The sequence below is a fragment of the Sorex araneus genome, chromosome 2 (genome assembly GCF_027595985.1).
Source record: "Sorex araneus isolate mSorAra2 chromosome 2, mSorAra2.pri, whole genome shotgun sequence".
NCBI classification, from domain to species: domain Eukaryota; kingdom Metazoa; phylum Chordata; class Mammalia; order Eulipotyphla; family Soricidae; genus Sorex; species Sorex araneus.
Window position 1 is genome coordinate 227,691,813 of NC_073303.1, and position 25,797 is coordinate 227,717,609.

The 25,797-nt window shown below is 43.1% G+C and overlaps 1 protein-coding gene across 1 annotated transcript in view; it reads left to right on the forward strand.

The window, feature by feature from the left end:
- RACGAP1 (Rac GTPase activating protein 1) overlaps positions 1 to 25,797 on the forward strand; it is a 47,762-nt gene that overhangs the window by 19,849 nt on the left and 2,116 nt on the right. Inside the window, exons 3-16 of the mRNA XM_004601451.2 lie at positions 10,338 to 10,540; positions 12,228 to 12,364; positions 13,264 to 13,333; positions 15,197 to 15,250; positions 16,239 to 16,319; positions 17,224 to 17,341; positions 17,690 to 17,820; positions 18,978 to 19,142; positions 20,269 to 20,364; positions 20,579 to 20,777; positions 23,092 to 23,197; positions 23,359 to 23,491; positions 23,621 to 23,756; positions 25,048 to 25,156. Coding sequence (XP_004601508.2) covers positions 10,338 to 10,540; positions 12,228 to 12,364; positions 13,264 to 13,333; positions 15,197 to 15,250; positions 16,239 to 16,319; positions 17,224 to 17,341; positions 17,690 to 17,820; positions 18,978 to 19,142; positions 20,269 to 20,364; positions 20,579 to 20,777; positions 23,092 to 23,197; positions 23,359 to 23,491; positions 23,621 to 23,756; positions 25,048 to 25,156 — 1,738 coding nt within the window. The remainder of the gene's footprint in view (positions 1 to 10,337; positions 10,541 to 12,227; positions 12,365 to 13,263; positions 13,334 to 15,196; positions 15,251 to 16,238; positions 16,320 to 17,223; positions 17,342 to 17,689; positions 17,821 to 18,977; positions 19,143 to 20,268; positions 20,365 to 20,578; positions 20,778 to 23,091; positions 23,198 to 23,358; positions 23,492 to 23,620; positions 23,757 to 25,047; positions 25,157 to 25,797) is intronic.

Genomic DNA, 25,797 nt, shown 5'->3' on the forward strand with positions numbered 1-25,797 from the left:
CACAATCGGGTAGGGCGTTTGCCTTGAATGTTGCCAACCTGGATTCGAATCCCAGCATCCCCTGTGGCCCCCTGCCACCGCCAGGAGTAATTCCTGAGTGCATGATCCAGGAGTAACCTCTGTGCATTGCCGGTTGTGACACAAAAACAAACAAACAAAAAGATTTTTAAAAACCTAAGTTTTTTTTTTTTTTTACAAGTGTCCTTATTTTGTAAGTAAATTTCTGTCTTTCCAGATATGTTTTAAAATACAGGTACAGGGGCTGGAGAGATAGCACAGCGGGTAGGGCGTTTGCCTTGCACGCGGCCGACCCGGGTTCAAATCCCAGCATCCCATATGGTCCCCTGAGCACGGCCAGGGGTAATTCCTGAGTGCAAAGCCAGGAGTAACCCCTGTGCATCGCCAGGTGTGACCCAAAAAGCAAAAAAAAAAAAAAAAAAAAAAATACAGGTACAGAACTATGTAACCCTCCACATGGTGATTCAATAAAATTTAAATTAAAAAAAATTAAAAAAATTAAAAAAAATACAGGTACATTTGTCCCCTTCTCTAAATCCCTAACTTGGAATGTAGATAGTCCCTGAACAAAAGAGACTCAGTATTTTCTAGGCTGTAGAATCTTTGTTATAGCCCTAGTCTCTATTCACTTGTTAGATCCTAGGAATTCTTCCATGCCCAAGTATCCTGACTTCTTACTCTTTGGTGTTATTATTGGGACTGTTGCCGGTAGTGTCCAGGGAACTCTAGAACCACTCGCAGTGGTGTCGGGGTGGGCACTTAGGGCATGGGTGCTGGGGATTGGACTCAGGGCCTCACACCTGCAAGGCATGTGCTCTGCTACCCTGGCCGTATTCTGGCCCAACTACTTTCTCTTGCCTTTCATTATAACTTCCTAGCTCCTTTCCTCATACTCCTTTTTGCACTCTTGCGGGGAGGAGGTTTGAGTAATAATAACTCACAGTGCTCAGGGACTACTCTTAGCTTTGTGTTGCAGGAGTCACTCCCCGCAGTGCTGGGGACCAGGCAAGGTTGGCCATAATGCAAGACAAGTGCCTAATATCTGTATTATCTCTCTGGCCCTGCTTTTTATTTTTATATGTATTTTGGTGGTGGTGGTGGTGTGACATCTGGCAGGGCTCAGGTCCACACCTGTCTGTTCAGGGGCCAGTCCTGGCCGTGTTTGGAAGACCATATAGTGTGCCTGAATTTGAACCAGAGTTGCAGTCATAACCACATGATAGGCAGGTGCTTTGACTTTTGTATTATTCTTCTCCCCACCAGTCCTTTTTTTTTTTTTTTTTGCTTTTTGAGTCACACCAGTGATGCACAGGGGTTACTCCTGGCGGTGTTGGGAGGCCATATGGGATGCTGGGAATCGAACCCAGGTCAGCCACGTGCAAGGCAAACACTTTACTCGTGCTATCGCTCCAGCCCCTTCCACCTGTCCTTTTTTCAAAGCTAAGTGTGAGGTTACGGAAAGATCAGAGTTGGGGTGTTAAAATGGAAAAAAAGACTTAAATTACCTAGGTATTTTGTTATATTCATTTTTTCCCCAAGTACATGTTTTTTTCTTATTGTGAGCTCTTGGTACATCAGTTAGGAGTAAACAACTCTGGTGCAGGCCAGGACCACACTAAGTTTGCGCTGTCTCCTACTGCGAGTAACAGAAATGTGTGATGTGGTTTCTGTCTTCAAGAAATTTATGGCTTTTAAGTTTCAGAGAAAGGATTCTTTCTCATGAAATAGAGGATAATATAAGTGTTACATGCTCTTGGGAAGTGTAGACAGTCTTAATCTGGAGCAAACTGATTAGGAAAGGATTCATAGAGCAGATGAGATCAGAAAACTGAATGCATAAAGAAAAGTAGCTAGGGCATTTTCATTTGGGAAGCAGAGGTTGGTCACAACAAGAAGGCAGAAATGAACACAGCCTAGTTTATCTAAACAGGTACTCAGTTGTGGGAGTTTGGTTAAGTTTGGTTAGACAGGCATGCTAAAATTTGATGTAACGAGCAATTTATTCATTTAGTGAATATTTAAGTGCCTACTGAGTACTTGGTACAAAGTTAAGGGCAAAAGAGAACAGGGTCCTTGCCTTTAAGAAGCTTGGGGTGGGAGGTGGAGAGACAGCACTGCGGGTGAGGCGCTTGCCTTGCCTGTGGCTAAGTCAATCTGGGTGCAGTCCTTGACACCATATATGGTTCCCTGTGCCTCAACCGAAATGATCTGAGCACAGAACCAGGAGTAAATCCAGATTATTGCCACCTGTGGCCCCAAAATAAAAACAGAACAACAAAAGCTTAGAGGGGGGCTGGAGAGGACCGAGAGCATATTTTGCATGTGGGGAGTTCAGGTTTGATTCCTGCACCACACACCGCATCTGGTCCCTTGAGCACTACCACGTGCAACTCCCAAGCACGAAGCCAGGAGTAGTCTCTGAGCATAGCCAGGTGTTGCTCCATCCCCACTCCCCAGTAAAGGGGAAGACCTTGTGTATTGGCTCCAGAAGGAGCGAGCCAGAGGAAAACAAGATTTTTGGAATGGCTTTAAACTATTTGCTAAACTATGAACCAAATCCTGATTTTTTCTTTCTTTTTGGGTCGCACCTGGTGATGCTCAGGGGTTACTCCTGGTTCTGCACTCAGGAATTACCACTGGCGGTGCTCAGGGGACCATATGGGATGCTGGGAATCGAACCCGAGTTGGCCACTTCAAGGCAAACGCCCTACCTGTTGTATTATCGATCCAGCCTTGTGATTTTTTCTTTTCTCCTTGGGTCACACCCACTAGTATTCAGGGCATATGCCTGACTATATGCTCAAGGATCACTTCTGTAGATGCCTGGGGTTCATATGTGATGCCAAGGATTGAGTTGGGATTGGTCATATACAAGGCAAGTGCCTTAACCCCTTCTCAAGGCCCCAGTCCTGATTAATAATAATAATAATAATAGTAACAACAACAACAATAATAAAGGCTGGAGTCATAGTACTCAGGTTAAGGTTGTCCCTTATGCATCTAACATTGGCTCAGTCTCCAGCACTGTGTATGTTTTCCTGAGCATGGTCAGGAATGGCCCCTGAGCCCAGAGCCATGAATAAGTCCTGAGCACCAGTCAAAATAATGAATGAATAAGTCCTGAGCACCCCAAAAACAGAAAAAAAAAAAAAAAGAAAAGAAAACCCAAAGAAGCAAATCTAAGATTATCTTGAATTTCTTTTGTGGAAAAACTTCTCTCCTTTCATTTTTTTAATTTTTTTGCTTTTTGGGTCACACCCAGCGATGCACAGGGGTTACTCCTGGCTCTGCACTCAGGAGTTACTGCTGTCGGTGCTCGGGGAACCATATGGGATGCTGGGAATCGAACCCGGGTTGGCCACGTGCAAGGCAAACACCCTACCCGCTGTGCTATCGCTCCAGCCCCCTCTCCCTTCATTTGTATAGCTCCATCTCATTAATTTGGTGTCTGTATAACTTTTAAGGTGATAATATGAATTTAATAATTTTTTTGAATGTGTACTTGCTGGATGCCGGAGAACATCCGGCACAATGAAATTGAACACATCCTATTCAGGTTTTGCCTGACTGATGTTGCTGTTGTCCCAAAATTCCAAACGGGATTGGACCACTGTCTCCTTTGTGCAAAATTCTACTTCACAGAGCGGGGAGAAAGGTCTGCAAAATTTAAGTCTAAGAAGGCAACTCCCAGAATGACCACCAACTGGGAGCTCTTTGTACTATTGCAGCAACGTGGGAAGATGCCGTCCTTGACAACATCGACGAGGAATACGATCGACTGGTTCAGCACCTCCATGACTGTGCGAAGAATGCCGAGAGTGAGAAAGCCACAAACAGATGCCTGTCTTCGGAAACTCTCGAGCTCATTTGTCAACATGGTTTGGAGCGAGCCTCAGGCAACCACAAGCTAACATCCGAGCTCACAAAGCTGTGCAGAGATTCGATAAAGGAAGACCTTAAAGAGAGAAGAGCAGCAGTGTTGGCTAATGCGGCAGAAGCCAGGAAAAGTATTTGCAACGCTCTCCTGTCCTTCGCCAACTACAGGACCAAGATGACTGTCCTCCAACGTCCCGATGGATCTATCACATCTTCCAGAAGGGCAATGGAGAGGATTATTCACGATTTCTACTCGAATCTCTTTGACAGCCACATCCACCTGGCCACATACCAAATTCTGCAGGATGGATATGTCATTCCCAACGTCCTCCCTTCCGAAATCCGACACGCCATTTCATTGGTAAAGACGTGGACAGCACCTGGTCTGGACAAGGTCAGACCCGAACACCTGAAGAATCTGCCGCCAGTACTCATCAATACACTGGCTCGGTGAGGCTGGAGTGATAGCACAGTGGGTAGGCTAACCCCTAGCCTTGCACGTGGCTGACCCGGGTTCGATTCCCAGTATCCCATATGGTCCCCTGAGCACCGCCAGGAGTAATTCCTGAGTGCAGAGCCAGGTGTGACCCAAAAAGCAAAAAGCAAAAAAAAAAAAAAAAATACACACTACCTGTCTGAATGCAAGGTTCCATCCCAATGGAAAACCAGCAGGACCGTTCTGTTGTACAGGAAGGGAGACATCCACGACATCGGCAACTATCGCTCAATCTGCCTGTTATCTGTCATCTACAAGTTGTTCACTCGTGTCATCCTGAATAGAATAGGCAGAACACTAGATGAAGGACAACCATGCGAGCAAGCCGGGTTCCGAAGGGGATTCAGCATGATAGACCATATCCACACAGTGACCAAACTCATTGAAGTTTCGAGAGAATTCAAGATGCTGCTCTAACATTCAGCAACTTAAAGAAGGCCTTCTGATTCTGTAGAGATTGAAGCAGTCATCGAAGCCTTAGCCAAACAGGGTGTTCAAACTCAGTATATCAAAATCGTCCGGGAGCTGTATTGTGGATTCACCACCAGGATCTCACCATTCTACAAGGAAGTGATCATTGATGTAAAGAGAGGGGTGTGGCAGGGTGATACCATTTCACCCAAACTCTTCAGTGCCACCATTGAGAACATCATGCGATGACTGGAATGGGAAGGAATGGGAGTGAAGATAGATGGTCAGCAATTACACCACCTCTGCTTTGTTGATGACATCGTTCTCATAACGCCAAACATTAGCCAAGTGGCACAAATGCTGGCTGACTTCGACCACGAGTGTGGAAAGGTCGGATTGCAGCTGAAATCTCAACAAGACGATGCTCATGAAAAACAAACTAGTCCCTGAAGCTCCATTTGCTCTCAATGGGAAGAACATCTCTGAATGCAGCAGCTATGTGTACCTGGGTCGAGAAATCAACATGAGGAACGACTTGGCGCCAGAACTGCGCAGGAGGAAGAGAGCAGCATGGCACGCCTTCAAGAGTGTTGAAGTGGTTAAGAGGACGAAGAACCTCCGACTCCAGGCACATCTTTTCGATTCCATCGTTCTTCCTGCACTAACATACGCCTCAGAGACCTGGGCCCTACACAAACAGGATGAGAACGCTATTTGGGTATCCCAAAGAGGAATCGAAAGAGCTATGCTAGGAGTATCAAATCTCACTCAAGTGAGAGAAGGAATCCGGAGTTCTGACCTCCGTTGACGGTCAACAATCAGGGATGCTGTCTCGTTTGCCAAGGCATCAAAAATCAGATGGGCCGGTCATGTAATGCAATTCAGAGACAACTGTTGGACTAGAGCTGTTAAGGACTGGATTCCACGAGATGTCAGAAGACCGCATGGCCGCCCACCAACTAGATGGTCAGATTTCTTTTTTTTTTTTTTTGCTTTTTGGGTCACACCCAGCGATGCTCAGGGGTTACTCCTGGTTTTGCACTCAGGAATTACTCCTGGCGGTGCTTGAGGGACCATATGGGATGCTGGGGATCGAACCCGGGTCGGCCGCGTGCAAGGCAAACGCCCTACCCGCTGTGCTATCGCTCCGGCCCCAGATGGTCAGATTTCTTCGTCAAATCCTTAAATGAACGATTTGAGGCTCTTCCTGTTCTTGGAGCAAGCAGATATCATTGGGCTGCACTAGCACGTGACAGGGACAAATGGTGACGTTACTGGAGCCCGCTCGAGCAAATCAAAGACAAGTGATAAAAGTGATACAAGTGTACTTGCTGATACGAGCTGGTACCAAGTATAAAATGTCTCACAAACTAAAAAAAAATGCTATCATTGAATTTTTTTCCTCATCTGTGATTCAGAGTGCCTTTGACCCATTCTAGCAAACTTACTTCATAAGAAAAGAATTGTATAGATAAGTCAGATAGCCAAGCTTTCTGGTTTTGACTGACATAAACTGAGTTGAAGTAGTAGTAATTCAAGCATTTGTACTATTAAAAAATCATTCTTTAAAATGATCTGATACTCTGCTTTGAGTTGTGTTGTAAATTCAGTTAGATCTATAAATTTATGTCAATAAACAATGAATAGGAGTTGAAACCTGAATTTAGTCTGACGTACAAGAAAAGAGTATTCTGGAGCACACATCTGAAAAATTAGGGTAGATGGGAATTTTTTTCATTCTTTTTTTTTTTTTTTTTTTTTTTTTTTTTGGTTTTTGGGTCACACCTGGCGATGCACAGGGGTTACTCCTGGCTCTGCACTCAGGAATTACTCCTGGCGGTGCTCAGGGGACCATATGGGATGCTGGGATTCGAACCCGGGTCGGCCGCGTGCAAGGCAAACGCCCTACCCGCTATGCTATCACTCCAGCCCCTTTTTTCATTCTTAAAATTGTTTTTCAGTTCAGTTAATACTTAGTGTGTATGCAGCACCATATTTAGAAATGTGTAGCTGGAAAAGTATGTATTTTCTTTGTTCGAGTATTATGTTTATCAGAAGAATACGTGAATTTTTTTCCTTTAAATCTTTATTTTTTGCTTTTTGGGTCACACCCGGTGATGCACAGAGGTTACTCCTGGCTCATGCACTCAGGAATTACCCCTGGCGGTGCTCAGGGGACCATATGGGATGCTGGGAATCGAATCCGGGTCGGCCACTTGCAAGGCAAACGCCCTACCTGCTGTGCTATCACTCCAGCCCCAAGAATACGTGAATCTTAAGTATACTGCTTGATAATTTTCCTAAATGAGTGTGCTTAGATAGCTGACTCTGAAAATTGTTTTCAGTGGTAGGGTGGTTAGGAGGGACTCCTAAGTAGTGCTCCAGGTTCCCAGAGGATACTCCTGGTGATTCTCAGCTAAATGTTAGCTTCATTGTTAGTGTCCGAGGACACAGTGCTATTTGGGCTTTGGTATGCCACTCTACCTGGGCGACTGTGGCAGTGAAGCATCCAGGGTTAACACCCAGGGATGGGAAAGCTAGTACAGAGGTTAACGTGTTTGCAGTACATTTGTCCAAGTCTTTTTCCACCCCAACACCACATGTGGTTGGTCCCCTGAACAGCAGCAGAAGTGAACCCTGAGTATCTCTGGGTATGATCCAAAGACCAAGAAAACTGAAAGAATAAGACAAGGTGGCATCCAGCAATGCCTGAGAGGCTCTCTGGTGCTGAATATAGAATCAGGGTCAGCTACGTGTAAGACATGTGTCTTAATTCCCATCATTGAGCTTATCATACTAAAGTAGATAAAAAGATATATTATTTGGGAACGCAAACAAATAGTACAGTGGTTTTGAACATTTGCCCTGTAAGGGCAAGGCTGAGAGTTCAGTTCCTGGTGTGCTATTTAAACCCACATGTATTGAGTGTAATCCTGACAGTTCAGTCCCCAGTGCTCAAGGGATTTCCTACTGCAGGGTGACAAAGGGGTGAGAGCTCTTTGCTTGAAGGGTGTGTGAGGACACAGCCAGGAAGCAGGAATTCTGGCAAGCAGGTGTATAAAGGTATAATGACTTTCAGCTAGAGAGAGAGAGAGAGAGAGAGAGAGAGAGAGAGAGTGTGTGTGTGTGTGTGTGTGTAGGGGGGTCCCCAACCCCCACCTCCCTTCCCTGCCAAAGCAAGCACCCTGAGTAAAGCTGTGGAATGCTCTTTGAACACCATGATCTGATCTGTGTCCCTGGTGAGCTAGAAATGTGCAAGCACCATAGGAAGACAGTTATAATCCCTGGTCATTACAACAATATTTTCAGTAATAAAGACAAGGAATGGAAAAATTAATTCATTCTCTCTGTCTCTTTCTCTGCTGTTCCTGGCTTTGTGCTCAGGGACTGCCACTGGTGGTTCTCAGGAGACTATTTGGGGTGCCGGAGATTGAACTGCGGTCAGACGCATGTGAAGCATTAGCCCCTGTATTATCTCTCTGGCCCCCGTTTTCTTTTTCGTTACATGAAGGGCTAAATGGTAATATTTTTCTGCTAAACCAGCATATTATTTAAAACATTATATAGTTTATTTGTTTGTTTATGGACCAAACTCAGCTGTGCTCAGGGCTTACTCCTGACTCTATTATAGTCAGGAATATAAATGCCAGGGATTAAACCCAGGTTAGCTGTGTGCAAGACAAATGCCCTACCCTAGTGTACAATTCCTCTAGCCTCTTTTTTTTTTTTTTTTTTTGCTTTTTGGGTCACACCCAGCGATGCTCAGGGGTTACTCCTGGCTCTGCACTCAGGAATTACTCCTGGCAGTGCCTGGGAGACCATAGGGGGTGCCAAGGATTGAACCCGGGTTGGCCACGTGCAAGGCAAATCCACTACTGTGCTATCACTCCAGCCCCTCCTCCAACCTCTTAATATTTTTTTTTTGATCCTTGCTAGTGCATTGTCTTAGATAACTGAATGCATTATGCCATACTATTGTGCCAAAATCTGATGTTTCTTAAATAATTGTAGTTTCCTTATGTGTAAAACTTGGTTTCTCTAAATTGAATGATCATCCAATTTGTAAGTTTGATATTTAATAAAATTCTTAAAATTACTTGAAAAGGGCACTATCAGGGCCAGAGGTACTGAGTACAGTTGGCGCTTGCCTTGCATGTGTGCAACCCAGGTTCAGTCACTGGCACCACCTATGACCCCAGGAGTGATCCTTGAGCACAGAGGTAGGAGTAAGCCTTGAGCATGCTGAGTTTGTGCCCCACCCCCCAAAGAAAAATAAAGAAAAGGGCACTTATCAGGATCATGGAGTGTACTAGAGGCCTAGGTTTGAACCCCATCACTGCATAGTTTTCCAAGTTATGAAGCAGGTCTAGCCCCCAACACAAAAACAAAAATAGCGGGCTGGAGCATAGCACAGTGGGTTGGGCGTTTGCCTTGCACGTGGCTGACCCGGGTTTGAGTCCCAGCATCCCATATGGTCCCCTGAGCATAGCTAGGAGTAATTCCTGAGTATATGAGCCAGGAGTAACCCCTGGTGCATCGATGGGTGTGACCCAAAAAGGTGGGGGGAGAGGGCATCATGTTATTTCTATTAGATGAAATTCAAATAGGGAAAGTGCCCTTACTGCACAACAATCTCGTGGTTTTAGGAGAATTTGGCCCAATTTCAGCTGTCAACTGGGTTAGTTTGACCAGTTGCAGAAACTTGGAACTTCTGCCATGAAATTGATGAAGAGTGATACTTAGAGGTAAATTGAGGTTAACTAGAAAATAATAAGACATTGTAGAACAGTTTTTGGCAAATAGCAGTGATAGAACGAATGCCAGAAGGGTTTTTTTGTAAAAGTGTTGCCTTGAAAAGGGTGCTTTCTTTGCAGACACTGAAGTTCACACTTCACACTCTAGACTCACCCAAAGCCCCTGTGATCTTCACTTTCTTTGTCTTTCCAACTAGAATGTTTACATACCCTTCAGGGCAGTGTTAAACAGCAAAAGCAAATTGACTCTTTACTTTCAAATCAATATTTGTATAATTATATAACTGAATGAAATTGCAGGCCTAGACATCTGTAATATTAATCGACATCTACTGGAGCATATTACAGCCGTTACGTTTGAATCTGCTGCTTAACATCTCTGGCACAGCAATACATGACTCTGAAGGAGGCTGTTTTTGTTTTATAGCAATAACGGTCCTGGTGCGTGACAGCTGCCCCAAAGGTATCCCTCTTTGATTGCCTTCTGTTCAGGGGCTTTCAGTGTTGGTTTTACATCTGGAGCTAGGTGACTAATGAGTTGCTTAGTTTATAGCAGATGCCACTGGCTAAGCCAAAAGTAAGTGGTCTATTAAAATAGGAATCGCACCCCACAAAGCACTCCTCCAAGTGAGGACCTGCTCCTGGCTATTTTTAGCTGGGTTTGCCTATAGTTCAGCTGGTCCCTTCATTATGTATTTGGAATAAAACCAGAGGACTCATTTATTTAGAGTATTTATACCCAGTTTGTTGCTTGAGTGATTAAAACTCCCCCTTTTCTTTAGAATTCATCCAGTTGGCAAAGGACTTTGAGGATTTCCGTAAAAAATGGCAGCGAACAGACCACGAGCTGGGGAAGTACAAGGATCTTTTGATGAAAGCAGAGACGGAGCGCAGTGCTTTGGATGTTAAGCTGAAGCACGCACGCAACCAGGTGGACGTGGAGATCAAACGGAGACAGCGAGCCGAGGCTGACTGTGAAAGGCTGGTGTGTATGTTTTCCATGTTGGGACTGGGCAGGCCAGTGCAGGGAATTCCATTTGGTTATATGTGCTCAATTTCTTTTTCCTACTTATAAAGAACTAAAAGCTGCCTGTCTATGACAACTTGCCTATGATTGCAGCTTCGGAAGCTTGTTCTTCATAAGTTCAAGTTAAATTTTTTTTCTTTTAGAATTGAAACTATTAATAGAGTTCAAGTAAGAATAAAACTTCAGATGAGAAATAAAATTGAGGGAATGGGGGATGCAAATAAGCATGATTTGATCTGTCACAAGATCTGACTACTTAGAATGTTCTCATAGTTTTATCAGTCTTTACAGTCAAGACCTCCCTGGCTGCTTCCCTTCCTCGTCTCCCTGTGGTGCCAGGACCTCATACATGCAAGGCAAATGTTCTACTATTGAGTATATTTTTGCCTCTTCTTTCTTTTTTTTTTCTTTATTAATCGTTATAAATTATAACCGTGATTTGCAACATTGTTCACAATGCAGTTGTTTCAGGCATTCAGTATTCCAACACCAGTCCCACCACCAGTGTGGCTTTCCCTGCACCAGTGTCCCCCGTTTCCCACCTTCCCTTAAGCCTCCCCACTTAGCAGGCACAAAATAGTTTATTTTATATCGGTTGTTATAACACACACCAAAATAAAAATTACCTTTGCCTTAATTCTCTTTGTAGTGGGGGTTGCTGCTGGGACGGATGGGCTGCACATGGTGCCTGCTCTCTTGCCCTGTTTCTTTTATTACTGCTCCTAATACAGGGTACAGGGGTGGATACATTCAGCCAGTTGGGCATTGTGGATAACAGAACCACTATCATTTTAACGTTCCGGGTGGGTCATGGTACAGAGGAAAGTCTTGCCTTTACTAGGAGGGACTAGTCCATCTTGCTACAGTGTTAGATGCCTCAGTGAACTCACATTATCTGGTTCCAGTGCATTACAGTTCTGTTTCCTTTTTTTGGGAGTCACACCCGCCATGCACAGGGGTTACTCCTGGCTCTGCACCCAGGAATTACTCCTGGCGGTGCTCGAATATGGGTTGCTGGGAATCGAACCCGGGTCGGCTGCGTGCAAGGCAGATGCCCTCCCGATGTGCTATCGCTCCAGCCCCTCTGTTTCCATTTTATGCATTTTGCTCTACCACTTGGAAAGGTGGATGGTTGCTTTGATCCATAGAAGAAAACAATGATTGTCCTGATAAAATGACACTAAAGTGGGGATTGGGAGGAAACCTGAGGACGCTGATGGAGGGAGGTTGACATTGGTGGTAGGACTGGTGCTATAAATAGTATGCCTAAAACTCAACTATGAATAACTGTAAATCATGATGTCTTAATTAAAAAATTAATAAAAATTTAAATGACACGAAAATGTTTTTTACTATGCATAATATATTTTCAGACTCATATTTTGATGCTTTCTCCTCTTGGAATAGTAGTATGATTGAAAAATCTTGTAGCAGAAACCCTATTATTCTAGAGTTCATTTTACCAGTCAGAAATCAGACACAATCTGGGCTTGATGTGAATTAATATGCTATTGGTGTAGCAGCCTTCCTGAAGCTTCATTTGCATAATGCTGTATTTTAATGCTTGGTCTGCCCATCCCATAAATTTGAGGTGAAGCTTTCTGCCCTGGTTAGTCAGGATGTTTTACTCTGCTTCCATCCGTAGGAAAGACAGATTCAGCTGATTCGAGAGATGCTCATGTGTGACACATCTGGTAGCATTCAACTAAGTGAGGAGCAAAAATCCGCTCTTGCTTTTCTCAACAGAGGCCAACCACCCAACAGCAGCGTGGGGAACAAAAGGTGGGGCTGCATCTGCTGTTATCTGATGATAGGCAACATAGCTGTCAGAAGTTCTTGTTATCTGAACTCTTATTTACTGCTTCTGGAATGTGTGCCGAATGAAACAGAAAAAGGCTTGGTGAAAGGCTAGAGGAAATAAAGACATGGGGGCCTCCTGTGTTTATTTCATTTCTTAAAATCTGAGGATTTTGTTTCACAAGGGTAAAATTTTGATGTTATGCTAAATTGCACATCAAAAACTAACCCTGTTCATTGCTAAGAAATCTACGGGTGAAAGTGGCAGCTCAGCAATACTTCCAGTGTTGACTCTCCAGAGAGCTCTTGTAGCTCTTTTGGTTTCGAAAAACCCTCCGTGAGCTAAGACAGTAATTTTGGTTTCACTGCATCACTATATAAAATAGTCTCCATCAGACTTTGAATTTAACATCCCCAGTACTGTAAGGGAAAGGTCAGCATTCTTAGAATTATTTATTTTGTTGTCTGGTTGTTGTATGCCTAATCTTTATAACTAAGGATTTCTTAAAAAGGTTATGCGGGCTAACACTTTTCCGTAGAAATCAACTACAGTTGATCAAATCGAACTGTACTCTTCTGCCTCATGAATTTTTAGTAGCCTTGTTTTATAAACTCAGCAGGGAATAGCACCCATATTCCTGACTATAACTTTCACTGATGTTACGAACCTTTGTGAGAAAGAGCCATGCTGCACATCAGGCTCCCTCGTTAGGACTGTAAAGCCACCCACCACAGCTCTGGTTTGAACTTGCAGTGTTATGCGTTGGGAGCCCGGCTGCAAAATTACTGATTTACCTGGCCAGCAGGACTTATTTCAGGTGGCGTTGGATTTTGCTTTCCATTGACTTCTGTGTCTAACACTGTTTTGTTTTACTCACACCTAGATTGTCAACTATTGATGAATCTGGTTCCATTTTATCAGATATCAGCTTTGACAAGACTGATGAATCACTGGTAATAAACATTTGTTCTCTTAGTTTTGTTTACTTTTCTTAGCCCTTATTCCACAAGAATATCTTTTGTCCTCTTGTCTGAAATTTTTTTTTCACTATTTTATTAATTCATGTTAAGTATGAGCTATCATTTAAAAATATGAATCCACACAAGCTGTAATAGACTGACTTGTATATTTAATATCTAGAAGTGAATCTATAGAATTCAGGATTTGGCTGAAGGTTAAATTTATTTAACAGACTGGTGAGCCGCATGTATTGATTAATTACCTCTTGACCCAGTAAAGCCCCAACTCCTGCAATTGAAAAATTAGTGAGGAATTGGAGGGCTAGTACAGCGGGTAAGGCCTTGTACATGGTCGACCCAGGTTCAATCCCTAACATCCCATTCGGTCCCCTGAGCCTACTAGGAGTGATTGATTCCAGAGTGCAGAGGGTAAACTGATACCAGCATGGCTGGCTATGGCCCAAAGACCAAAAAAAAAAAAAAGTGAGACTATCTCTAGTCAGGGTTTATTTGCTATTTTGGGGTATAGAGACTTGTGCCTTATTTCTGAATTAGTTTGATTTTGAGGAAAACTTAGTCATACCCTACAATGAGAAAAGAAGCATTACTTTAACATTTTAGCCAGAAACCTTGATCAACTGTAGTTGACATGTTTAAAGTATTTGCTTTCCTGCTTTTGGAGGGAACTTCTTATAACTTTTGCTGGTGTTTCTATTATAAAGGCCATCTCCTGGTATTTCCATTTGTGGTGTTTAGGATATTAATATATTGTTTGTGTTTTGTTCCTAATTTTACTGACCGAAAGCAAACAAAGCAATCAGGAGGTTATTGGTGGTTAGTTTTCTAATGGTAGCACAAATCGCAACCACTTGTTATGTGGTTACAAGTTTTCTGTCAAAATTCAATATAGTGTGAGGGAAATAATTGCCAATTTATAGAAAGGTCATTGTGGGATGTATGATGAAACTAGAATATATTATTGGCTGGTTTTAGAGCTAGACCTATGATAATGACATCTATTGTAACTGAAGCTGAATTAAACCACCAGTAGCTATACTCCTGGACTGTGAATTGGAGCTGTTCAGTATATGTGGATGAGTTAGTTTGCTCTGTCCAACTCTTTTGAGTTTTGTGTTTTCAGAGATTATCAGAATTAATGTGTTTACAGTGGCTACTGAAAATAGTTAAAAAATAAGTGAAAGGAAAGTAGACCATAGTAAAAGGCAACTTATTCTTCAAGGGAGAACGTCTTGTTTCAGACCCAAGGAAGTGGCATGATTATGAGATTTAAAATCTAACTAAGGGCTGGAGCGATAGCATGGCAGGTAGGGCATTTGCCTTGCACATGGCTGACCCGGGTTCGACTCCCAACATCCCATACGGACCCCTGAGCATCACCAGGTGTGACCCAAAAAGCAAAAAAAAAATCTAAACTGGAATTTTTTAAGTGATATGGCACAAAACATCTGATGAGAAAATAGCATTCCCTTAAGAGCAAGAACCCTATCTAACATGACCAGTATGATGCCTAATGTTCTAAGTTCTAAAACTAATTACAAAAATAATCAGAACTAAAGGACCAGGCACAGGAGAGAATCACGACAGAGCTTGATTCTTTAACCTTGTCTTGCCTCTGTGGTATTGATTCCTGAGTCTATTATAATAGCTTCAATTTTAGAAAGAAAACATGCTAACTTCTATAGCTACACTGCTTGAATGTTTCCTTCCCCTCTCCCTGAACCTGTACCTAGGCAGTCTTCCTCAGGAAGTCTTTAGAGTTGGTTGTAAATTCATTTGCATAGTGTCTAGGGGACGCCTAATCCAAGAAAAACATTAATACCATGTAATTGTTTACAGGAATGGGATTCTTCCTTGGTAAAAACTTTTAAACTGAAGAAGAGAGAAAAGAGGGTATGTTTGATATATTTGACCTTTGTTTTACAACTTAGCAATAGATATTTTCTCTAGAAACCGTGCCATGATACTGCATGTTGCTCTAGCCATTGTTAAACAAAAAATACAAAGGGATCATGCTGTAGGGGCTATTATTCAAGACAGACTCATCCTGTTTCACTATTCTGGGCTACTTCCCAGTTCATTCACTCAGTGGAAAAGGATTTCCTTAAGTTTATGTTTATTGTCATGTGAATTTTTACACAGAATTCTTGTGCTCTAATATAAGCTTCAGATGTAACATGTGTATAAGGAGATATACAGAAATCCATCTGTTTATGCTTAAGTTACTTACAGTATTTCCAGAGACTTCATGTGGTTTGATTGGATTACAGCTCTATTTTTCTGGTGCTGTCATCTAAATTTTCCTGTAGTGTGCTTATTTCTTCTAGGGTTCTGAGGACATTTTTGTACTGGTAAAACTTAATGTAAATACAGGCAGTGAAAAGGAGCACATTGTGGGGCCGGAGCGATAGCACAGCGGGTAGGGCATTTGCCTTGCACGCGGCTGACCCGGGTTCGATCCCCGGCATCCCATATGGTCCCCCAAGCACCGCCAGGAGTGGTTCCTGAGTGCAAAGCCAGGAGTAAACCCTGAGCATCGCTGGGTGTGACCCAAAAAAGCAAAAAAATGGAAGGAAGGAAGGAAGGAAGGAAGGAAGGAAGGAAGGAGGGAGGGAGGGAGGGAGGGAGGGAGGGAGGGAGGGAGGGAGGGAGGGAGGGAGGGAGGGAGGGAGGAAGGAAGGAAGGAAGGAAGGAAGGAAGGAAGGAAGGAAGGAAGGAAGGAAGGAAGGGAAAGGAAAGGAAAAGGAGCACATTGTTTATTAACTGTAACCCCGGCCCCTAGGATTTACATCCATGTTGTATAATGGAAGTTTTGTTTGCTGTGCATTGGACCTTCCATATTGAGGTGGTGGGTTTTTTGTTTTTTTTTTTTTAAATCTAGCGTTCTAATAGTCGACAGTTCATTGACGGTCCCCCTGGACCTGTAAAGAAAACACGCTCCATTGGGTCCACAGCAGACCAGGTAAGAGAATTGTGGTCTTAAATACATCAGAGATGTATCTAAGCATTAAAATCCAGAATTGGGGGCTGGAGAGATAGCACAGCGGGTAGGGCGTTTGCCTTGCACGCGGCCGACCCGGGTTCAAATCCCAGCATCCCATATGGTCCCCTGAGCACGACCAGGGTTAATTCCTGAGTGCAGAACCAGGAGTAACCCCTGTGCATCGCTGCCAGGTGTGACCCAAAAACAAAACAAAACAAAAAAAATCCAGAATTGGATCTGGAGCAAAAATATAGCAGGTAGGTCTTGCACGCGCCAATCCAGGTTCAATCCCCAGCACCACATATGGTCCACCAAGCCCTGCAGGCATAATCCCTGAGTAAGCCTTGAGTACATCCGGGTATGACCCCAAAACCAAAACAAAAAAATCCAGAGTCAGCATTGCAGTGTGATTTTTGAGGGAGAGATTTGATGAGAGATTTTCTTTATAATAGAATCCTTATCATCCATTTGAAAGGAATTATTTTGGGGGGAGGGGTTGGGCCACAGCTGGCAGTGCTGGGGCTTACCCCTGGTCTGCATTCAAGGATCAGTCCTGATAGGCTCAGGGGACCACTTGGCATGCCAGGGATTGAACCCAGTTGGGCGTGTGCATGGCAAATAACCTACCTGCTGTGCTATTGCTCTGACCCTTGAGTTATTCTGATTCAGTAAACAAATGTCTGTTTTATGTTTGAATCTTGTTTTTATTTATACCCCTGTGATTATATTTCTCATACTCTAAAATATGAAACTACAATTTAAGAGTGGTCAATTAGATCCTTAAGTCCTGGCCAAGACCCAGAAATTTTCAAGTACCCCAAAGTTCCCCACGGTGGAAGGCTTCATGCTGTTCTTGTGGTTTCTTCATTTACTGTTTTTTCAGGCTAATGAATCCATTGTAGCAAAAACTACAGTGACTGTTCCCAATGATGGTGGCCCCATTGAAGCTGTATCTACCATTGAGACTGTGCCATATTGGACCAGAAGCCGAAGAAAAACAGGTCTCTGGGGGCCTAGGGATGAATTGCCTGTCAAACAGTTAATACTGTTGTCGAGGTGTGGGGAGAATTGGTTTTAGAGAACCCACCTGAGGTGGAGCTTGCATGTACTGGGTAGTTTTCTTACTGCTGTTGACCGAGAACCACAGAGCTATGTATGTCCTCTTCAGGATTGCTAGCCTGGCCGAGGCCAGTGGCTCATGACTTATTACACTTGAAACGGTTTTTTTGCATAGCCATTATATTCATTTATGATTATGCTTGCAGATGATTTGTTATTTTCATGTATATTACAGTTGGGGTTCAAATTTAGAAAAGGGTAAGCACTAAGCTTAAAGGTTTGTTCTTTAGGTACTTTACAGCCTTGGAACAGTGACTCTACCTTGAGCAACAGACTGCTGGAAGCAAGGACTGAGACAGATGCTTCTGGCACTCCTCAGAATGGCGGAGGGATGCGCCTGCATGACTTTGTGTCTAAGACGGTAACTTAGCGATTACTTCTTTTCTTGGATGCACTGAAGTTTGTTTGGCTTGTTGTTTGGGTCCATACCTAGTGCTCTCCACTCCTGATAGCACAAGGGAGGTGGGTGGATTACACTGGGGAAGAGACTCAGTGTTTCCAAGGCCTGTGTTACCTCTTGAGCCACATCACAGTGGCTCATTTAATTTCTTTTCTTTGCGGGCCTTACCTGGGGGTGCTCTGGTATTACTCCAGACTCAGTGCTCAGGGGTCATTCCTGGTAGTGTTCAGGAGACCATGCGGCTGAAGATTGGACCTGGGCCTGTTGCACTCGAAGCATACCCTCAGCCCTGAGAGCTTTTTTTTTTTTTTGGTGGAAATTATATATATATATATATATATATGACTTTTGTGTGTAAAATTTAATGTTGGAAAATTTTCTTTCTTCTAATCCTACTCTACAGGGGTGAGCCCTGGTTACCGAACATGTGTTTCTTTTCATTCTGGGAATAGTATTAAATAAATGAAAAGAATTTCTCAGGAGTAGCTGTTTGCGCTTTTTAGTGATAGATATTTACATTTTATGCCTGAATATAGCATGTTTTAGGTATGTGGCATTGATTTCCTCGTTAAAAACCAAAGCAGGGGCTGGAGCAATAGCACAGGGGGTGGGGCGTTTGCCTTGCACGCAGCCGACCCAGGTTTGATTCCCAGCATCCCATATGGTCCCCTGAGCACCGCCAGGGGTGATTCCTGAGTACAGAGCCAGGAGCAACCCCTGTGCATGGCCGGGTGTGACCCAAAAAGCAAAAAAAAAAAAAAAAAAAAAAAAAAGCAAGAGCCGGGGAGATAGTACTGGGGTTAAAGCTCTTGCCTTGCGCAGTTAATCCTTGATTGATCCCTAACACCATATATGGTCTCCCATAACACCACTAGGAGTGATCCTTTAGCACTTGCTGTGTGACCCTGGAGCATAAAAGTAAATAAATAGTAAAAATTAACCCCAAGCAGACTGATGGAGGCTCACCAGAATGGACTTACTTGAGCCATGTGATAGTGACATTTGTCTGATTCCTTGTCAACAGGTTGATATTTAATAAATGTTCAATAAATCTTGGTTGATGATGATGCTTTTGTAATTCATACCCCTGTTTCCCTTCTGCTTCATTTCATCTTAAGGTTATTAAGCCTGAATCTTGTGTACCGTGTGGAAAGCGGATAAAATTTGGCAAGTTGTCTCTGAAATGTCGAGACTGCCGTGTAGTCTCTCATCCCGAGTGTCGGGACCGCTGTCCCCTTCCCTGCATCCCCACACTGGTTGGAACACCTGTCAAGATCGGAGAGGTACGAATGTGGGCACCGTCTTTGTGCATGACTTCTCCAGCTTTTCAAAAGCTTCATATCAATAGTTAGTGATGCCAGGCGTAGCTCCTTACACACATTGTGCATAGAAATGATAAATGTTAACTTGTACCAGATTCCTGTTTGAATTTGAGTATATGTTTATCTCTTATCTATATCTTCCTAAACCAAACTCTTCTTGTCTTTACTCCTCTCTCTCACCTCCTTCCCCCTTGTTTTCTTTTCTCTCCTCTTCGCTCCCATCTTACCCTCTTCTGTAAAATTTCTAACCTAAAAAAGCCTAGAGCTTAACATAATTTACCCCTGATTCCTATCATTCAACTTCCATGGTTACTAATTCATGACTAATCTTAACTATTAATAGCCCCATCTTCTCTTGGACTTGTCAAGTAAACTGTTTTGAAGCAAATACTTCATATATTTTTATCTGTGGATTTTTTTTGTCTTTTTATTAAAGATATCCCATAGCAGGCTGTTTAGAGATATTCTATAGCAAGCAAATTGTCACTTCTAAAGATAGTTTAATCCATTGAGAAATTAATGTATTGGAGTATTGATGCTGGACATCAACCTTGCTGCATGCAAGGCATGTACCCTACCCACTGTGCATTCTCTCTCAATTTTTTTTTTTTTTTTTTTTTGCTTTTTGGGTCACACCCAGCTGATGCTCAGGGGTTACTCCTGACTTTGCACTCAGGAATTACTCCTGGCGGTGCTTGAGGGACCATATGGGATGCCGGGGATCGAACCCGGGTATCGAACCCGGGTTGGCTGCATGCAAGGCAAATGCCCTCCCCACTGTGCTATCGCTCCAGCCCCCTCCGTTTCAATTTTTATTAAAGTTTTTACTGATGTAATTTTATTGTTGCTTGCTTTTGAATGCCCTTGAGTAGGAGAGAATGAGGGGGCTGAAGCTGGTGTCTTATTACTTGTTGATCATCAACCACATGGTGTAGAGGAAGAAGAAATGGAGAGTTTATGTGCTTTGGAAATAGGAATTTAAAAGTAGACAGTATGTCCCAGCCTGAGTCTGAAAGGATCCGGTTATTCTGGAAGGGTTCATCTGCTGGTCTATGTGGTATAAATATTGAAATCTCTTCTCTTCCAGGGAATGCTGGCAGATTATGTATCCCAGACTTCTCCAATGATCCCCTCCATTGTTGTCCACTGTGTAAATGAGATTGAGCAGAGAGGGCTGACTGAGGTAAGAACCAACCCTAGGAGAGGAGGGTGAGTCTATTTGTGTTATTCATTTGGAGGTTCTTTTAAACGTTTGGGCCACAACGAGCAGTGCTCAGAACTTGCACCTTGCAGACTTGCACCCAGCAGCCCTTCGAGGAATCCTGTAGTGCTGGGGATTGAGCCTGTTGCTGGCCCTGTTTGGAGAGTCTTAACCAAAAGTATTATCTTGGTAACAGACAGGACTGTATCGGATCTCAGGTTGTGACCGGACAGTTAAAGAGCTGAAAGAGAAATTCCTCCGAGTGAAAACTGTGCCCCTTCTTAGCAAGGTGGATGATGTTCATGCCATCTGCAGCCTCTTGAAAGACTTCCTTCGAAACCTCAAAGAACCCCTCCTGACCTTTCGTTTAAACAAGACCTTCATGGAAGCAGCAGGTAAGGCTGCTCCTGATATTTAAGTATGGGTCTCTCAGGGATAGGAAGATTTGACTCTTTACTGTTCCTCTCCAACGCCCGCCTCGAACAGTGCTTGAAAATAGTAGATACTCAATACTTTGATGGATGAGATAAAAGTATCTGAGTCTGGAACTGGAGATAGTACAGCATGTAGGGCATTTGCCTTGCATGTTGCTGGCCCAGGCTCAATCTTCGGCACCCCATATGGTCCCTCCAGCCCACCAGGAGTGATCCCTGAGTGCAGAGCCAGGAGTAAAGGTCCTATACATCATCAGGTATGACCCAAATTGCTACCCCACACCCGCCTCAAAAAATGCCAAAGAGATAGCACAGCAGGTAGGGCACTTGCCTTGCATACAACCAACCTGGGTTTGATCCTCAGCACCCTGTATGGCCCCCCAAGCCCTGCCAGGAGTGCCCCCTGAGCACGGTTTTGCCACCACCACCAAAAAAAAAAATATATAGGTTTTTTTAAAAATTTTTGGGTCATACCTGGTGATGCTCAGGGCTTACTCCTGGCCATGCTCAGGAGATTATATGGGATACTGGGAATCAAACCTGGGTCGGCCGCATGCGGGGCAAACGCCCTACCCACATGCGGGGCAAACGCCCTACCCGCTGTGCTATTGCTCCAACCCCAAAATAAGTAGATTCTAAGATACTCTGATGAGTATTATGTCTGTCCTCTTCCTTCCTTCCTTCCTTCCTTCCTTCCTTCCTTCCTTCCTTCCTTCCTTCCTTCCTTCCTTTTCTTTTTTTTCTGGGGAAGGTGGTTTGGGCTACATCAGAAAGTGTTTGGGGGCTGCATGCAGCTCTGTCCTTGGGATTTCATCCACCGGTGCTCAGGGATCAAAACCACCTACAGAACATGCACTCAGTCCTTGGAGCTATCTCCAGCCCTCCTTTCTGTACTAGGATACTGAGTTTTTTTTTATTGATGTTTGGCTATTTCAGGTTGCCCTTTGAATTTGTCTTTGATTTTTTTTCTCACATCCCATAATTAGTTCATCAGCAAACTTATCAGTAAAGACCTTGTAAAATATACCTTATAATTGAATTTTTTTTTTTAATCTTTGTTTTGGGACCACACCTGCTGTACTCAGGCTAACTCCTGACTGTGTTCAGGGATCATTTGGTGGTGCTTAGGGTTCCAAGGTATGCAGTCCAAGGTTCAAACCTGGGTCAGATGAATGTAAGACAAGCACCTTGACCCTTTATTAGATCTCTTTGGCCCCTTAAATTTGAAATTTGTCGTTCCTACTTTTACTTTTGATATCTCAGCCTGGAGTTATGTAAGCATTTACTACGGATTTTCTTGCTCCTGTTCTTAACGTCTTATCTTTACACCATGAGCCACAGCATTTCCCCCCCCCCCCAAAAAAAAAATTTAAATGAGATGATGTACCTTCTGTTCTTGGTATCTTCCACTGGCTTCCCATTGCCCGGAATAAAATTGTACTTCTTCACATGGCCCCAGAGACACTGCTTGATTTGGCTCCTGGTTATATCTCCAGCAGCGTTTATTTCAGCACCTTTCCTTTCCAGTTCCACTATAATTCCTGAAATTTTTATGACATAATCAAGCTTCCCCCTACCTTGAGGGCTTCACATTTATTGTTGCCTTGGCCTGGAAATAAAGTTTCATGATTTGTTCATTTATATTTCTCAGGGTTTGAGGGGTAATATTTTGTCCTTGGAAACAGCTTTCTCTATAACCTTGTCCTATTTCTAACCTCATGACTTCTTATTTTATTATGTATTATCACTACTTGATATATATTGCTTTTTCCAGCAACTATTCCCAGAGAATATATATTCCATGACACAAGTCTTTGTTTGGGACTGCTTTATTCTTGAGTTATGTAAGCATTTACTACGGATTTTCTTAAGATCTTAAGATCTTAAGATTTCTTAAGATACTTAAGATACCTGGTACAGTAAACATGTTATGAACCAGTACTTTTTTAAATTCAATTTTTATTTTTATAAAGTAGTTCACAATATTTGTGAACCAGTACTTTCTTGATTTTTTTGTAGTCATTGCCATTTGTGTGTCTGTTTTCCTAGCACACAAGTTGCCAGCCTCACTGCAAGAGCTGGCTTCTGATTTCTAATATCGAGCTATTGGCCAGTATCCTGCTTGTTAATGAAACTAGAGTCTGATGCAGTCATGAACCTAATCAAAAGTTTCAGAAGCTTACTATATGGATGAGACTTCGAGGTCGATAACTTGGGAGCCTGCTGTCAAGGGAAAGGATGTCTAGGCCTCTTGGTGCTTTCTCTTCATTTACAGAAATCACAGATGAGGACAACAGCGTAGCTGCCATGTACCAGGCTGTTGGTGAACTGCCCCAGGCCAACAGAGACACATTAGCTTTTCTCATGATTCACTTGCAGAGGTGAGTACAGCAGAAACTTGTTTTGGGAATTAGGAATTTTCCAAGGGGAAGATAAATGTGAGTGTGGATTAGGGACAGGACATAAGGGTTGAAATGCTTCTTTGTAGAACTTATATTTTCGTCTGCATGCTAGTCTTCTAATTTAATGCTCTTTCGCTTAGAGTGGCTCAGAGCCCAGACACTAAAATGGATGTGACCAATCTGGCTAAAGTCTTTGGCCCTACAATAGTTGCTCATGCTGTACCCAATCCAGATCCAGTGGTGATGCTACAGGATATCAAGCGTCAACCCAAGGTAAGTACACACATAACTATGTATGTGTGTACATGTGTGTAAACTTGTGTGATATAATAAAATAACTTGTTGAGGTATGTTTTTGTGACCTGAATTCTTGAAATTGGTAATAATGTTTGGTGACTTTAGGTTGTAGAACGCCTGCTCTCCCTTCCCCTGGAATATTGGAGTCAGTTTATGATGGTGGAACAAGAAAACATCGATCCTATGCATGTCATTGAAAACTCAAATGCCTTTTCAACACCACAGACACCAGATATTAAAGGTAGGGCCTTAGTTGTACTACTAGCAGGGTCTGATTCCTACTGACTGCCTGTGCTAGAGCTGTTTAAAATGTTATTCTTAAGTAAAATTAAAATTCATTTTGAGAATTATTCCATGAAAGAAAAGTAGTGGAGTTCTAAAATCTTAGGTGTATCTCTCCTTCCCACACCTCCCCACCAATTTCCCATGTTTTTTTCCCCACATTTATTTATGTATTTTTGGCTTTTGGGCCACACCCATTATTGCTCAGGGCTTACTCCCGACAGTGCTCAGGGGACCTGTGCCCAGTTGGCTGACTAAGACTAAGTGCCTTCACCCCATTACTATCTCTTTGGCCCAGATTGAACCTGGGCGGCTGCGTGCAAGGCAAGCACCTTACCTGCTATTACATCTCTCTGGCCCAAATATATGGATTTTTTTTTCCTTTCTGGGTCACACCAGGTGATACACAGGGGTTACTCCTGGCTTTGCACTCAGGAGTTACTTCCGTCGGTGCTCCAGGGACCATATGGGTTGCTGGGAATCGAGTCTGGGTCTGCCACATGCAAGGCAAACGCCCTACCTGCTATGCTATCGCTCCAGCCCCTGAATATTTTGAGATAAGAGTTATAGTAATAACTTCTATGTAACTTGTTCTTATTTCACTTGGCATGTTGTAAGAACTGCTTCAGTTAATCTGTAATCTAAATGATCAATTTTTGTGCTCACAAATTATAATTTACTAAAAATTGATGGAATATTTTACTAAAAAATGATCAAAGGAATTGATGTTATTTTTTTAATTTCATAAATATTAACAATGTTGCCATTAACATTATATGTGTATTTTTTCTCCTAATGAGAAATTCCAGGAATGGGAATTGAAGGGCTTGGAGCATTTTTGTTTTTTGATGTTTTACCAACTTGATTTCTTAAAGGCTTTTTGGCAGTTCGTAAGCCACCAACAGCATATGAGACTGGTTTTGTTCCAATCTCTCTGGCATTGGAGACTTGTTTTTTCATTATTGCAAAATTTTTTATAGGAAGCATACTGCTTTTTTTCTAGTATGAGTAACATTCAAAAGTTCAGATATTAGGTTTTTCAAGGTTGGAATTTAGGAAATCTAAATTAATCAGGAAGTGGGCACGAGCTGTTCATTGAGTAGTTACCTGCATAGTTCAAAATGATGTCTGGGACTTTGCTAGATATCTGACAAAAAAGTGCTTCATAAGGTATTCAACTTAAGATTGACCACCAACAGAATGCTTTCTTACCGTTCCCCTACTTTTAAATGTGTTGATTCTGATTAAAGTGAGTTTACTGGGACCGGTGACCACTCCTGAACATCAGCTTCTCAAGACTCCTTCGTCCAGCTCCCTGTCACAGAGAGTCCGCTCCACGCTCACAAGGAACACTCCCAGGTATGTGGGTTTGCTCTGCTTAGCAAGTAAGAAGCAGCTGCTTCCTTAGATGTTCTCTCCTTTATCCTACAGCTGCTTGAAAGAAAACGAAGTTAGAGCTTAGCTAGCCGACGGGCTGTAAAGGAGACTTGGAAACCATAAGGATCAGCCCCCCTTCATGTGTTGGGTTTTTGGGCTACACCCCATGGTTCTCTGGGGCTCCTCTCAGAATGTGTGTGGGGGTTGTTCCGGGCAGTATTCTGGGAATTGTGCCATTCTGGGCATCAAACTGGGTCTGGCTGCATGCAGAGGAAGATTCTTCACCCTTTGGGTCCAGGATCCCCTTTTTATTTTAGTTTTCTAGAGCTCATCCTTAGCAGTGCTAGGAACTCCTATAGCAATTTTTGGCTGCTGGTGTGGGCATGATGATTTTGGGGTCAAACTCGGGGCATTGCACATGCCAGGCATATACTTTACCTCCTGAACTGTCTCCTCAGCCTTAGGTTCCACTTTATTTTTTTACTTTGTATTTGGGCCACACCCAGCAATACTAATGGGTTACTCCTGGCTCTGCACTCAGGAATCACTTTGGCAGTGCTTGGGATAGTCATGCGGGGTGCTGGGGATCAGACTTGGGCTGGCCTCGTACAAGGTCAGTCAAT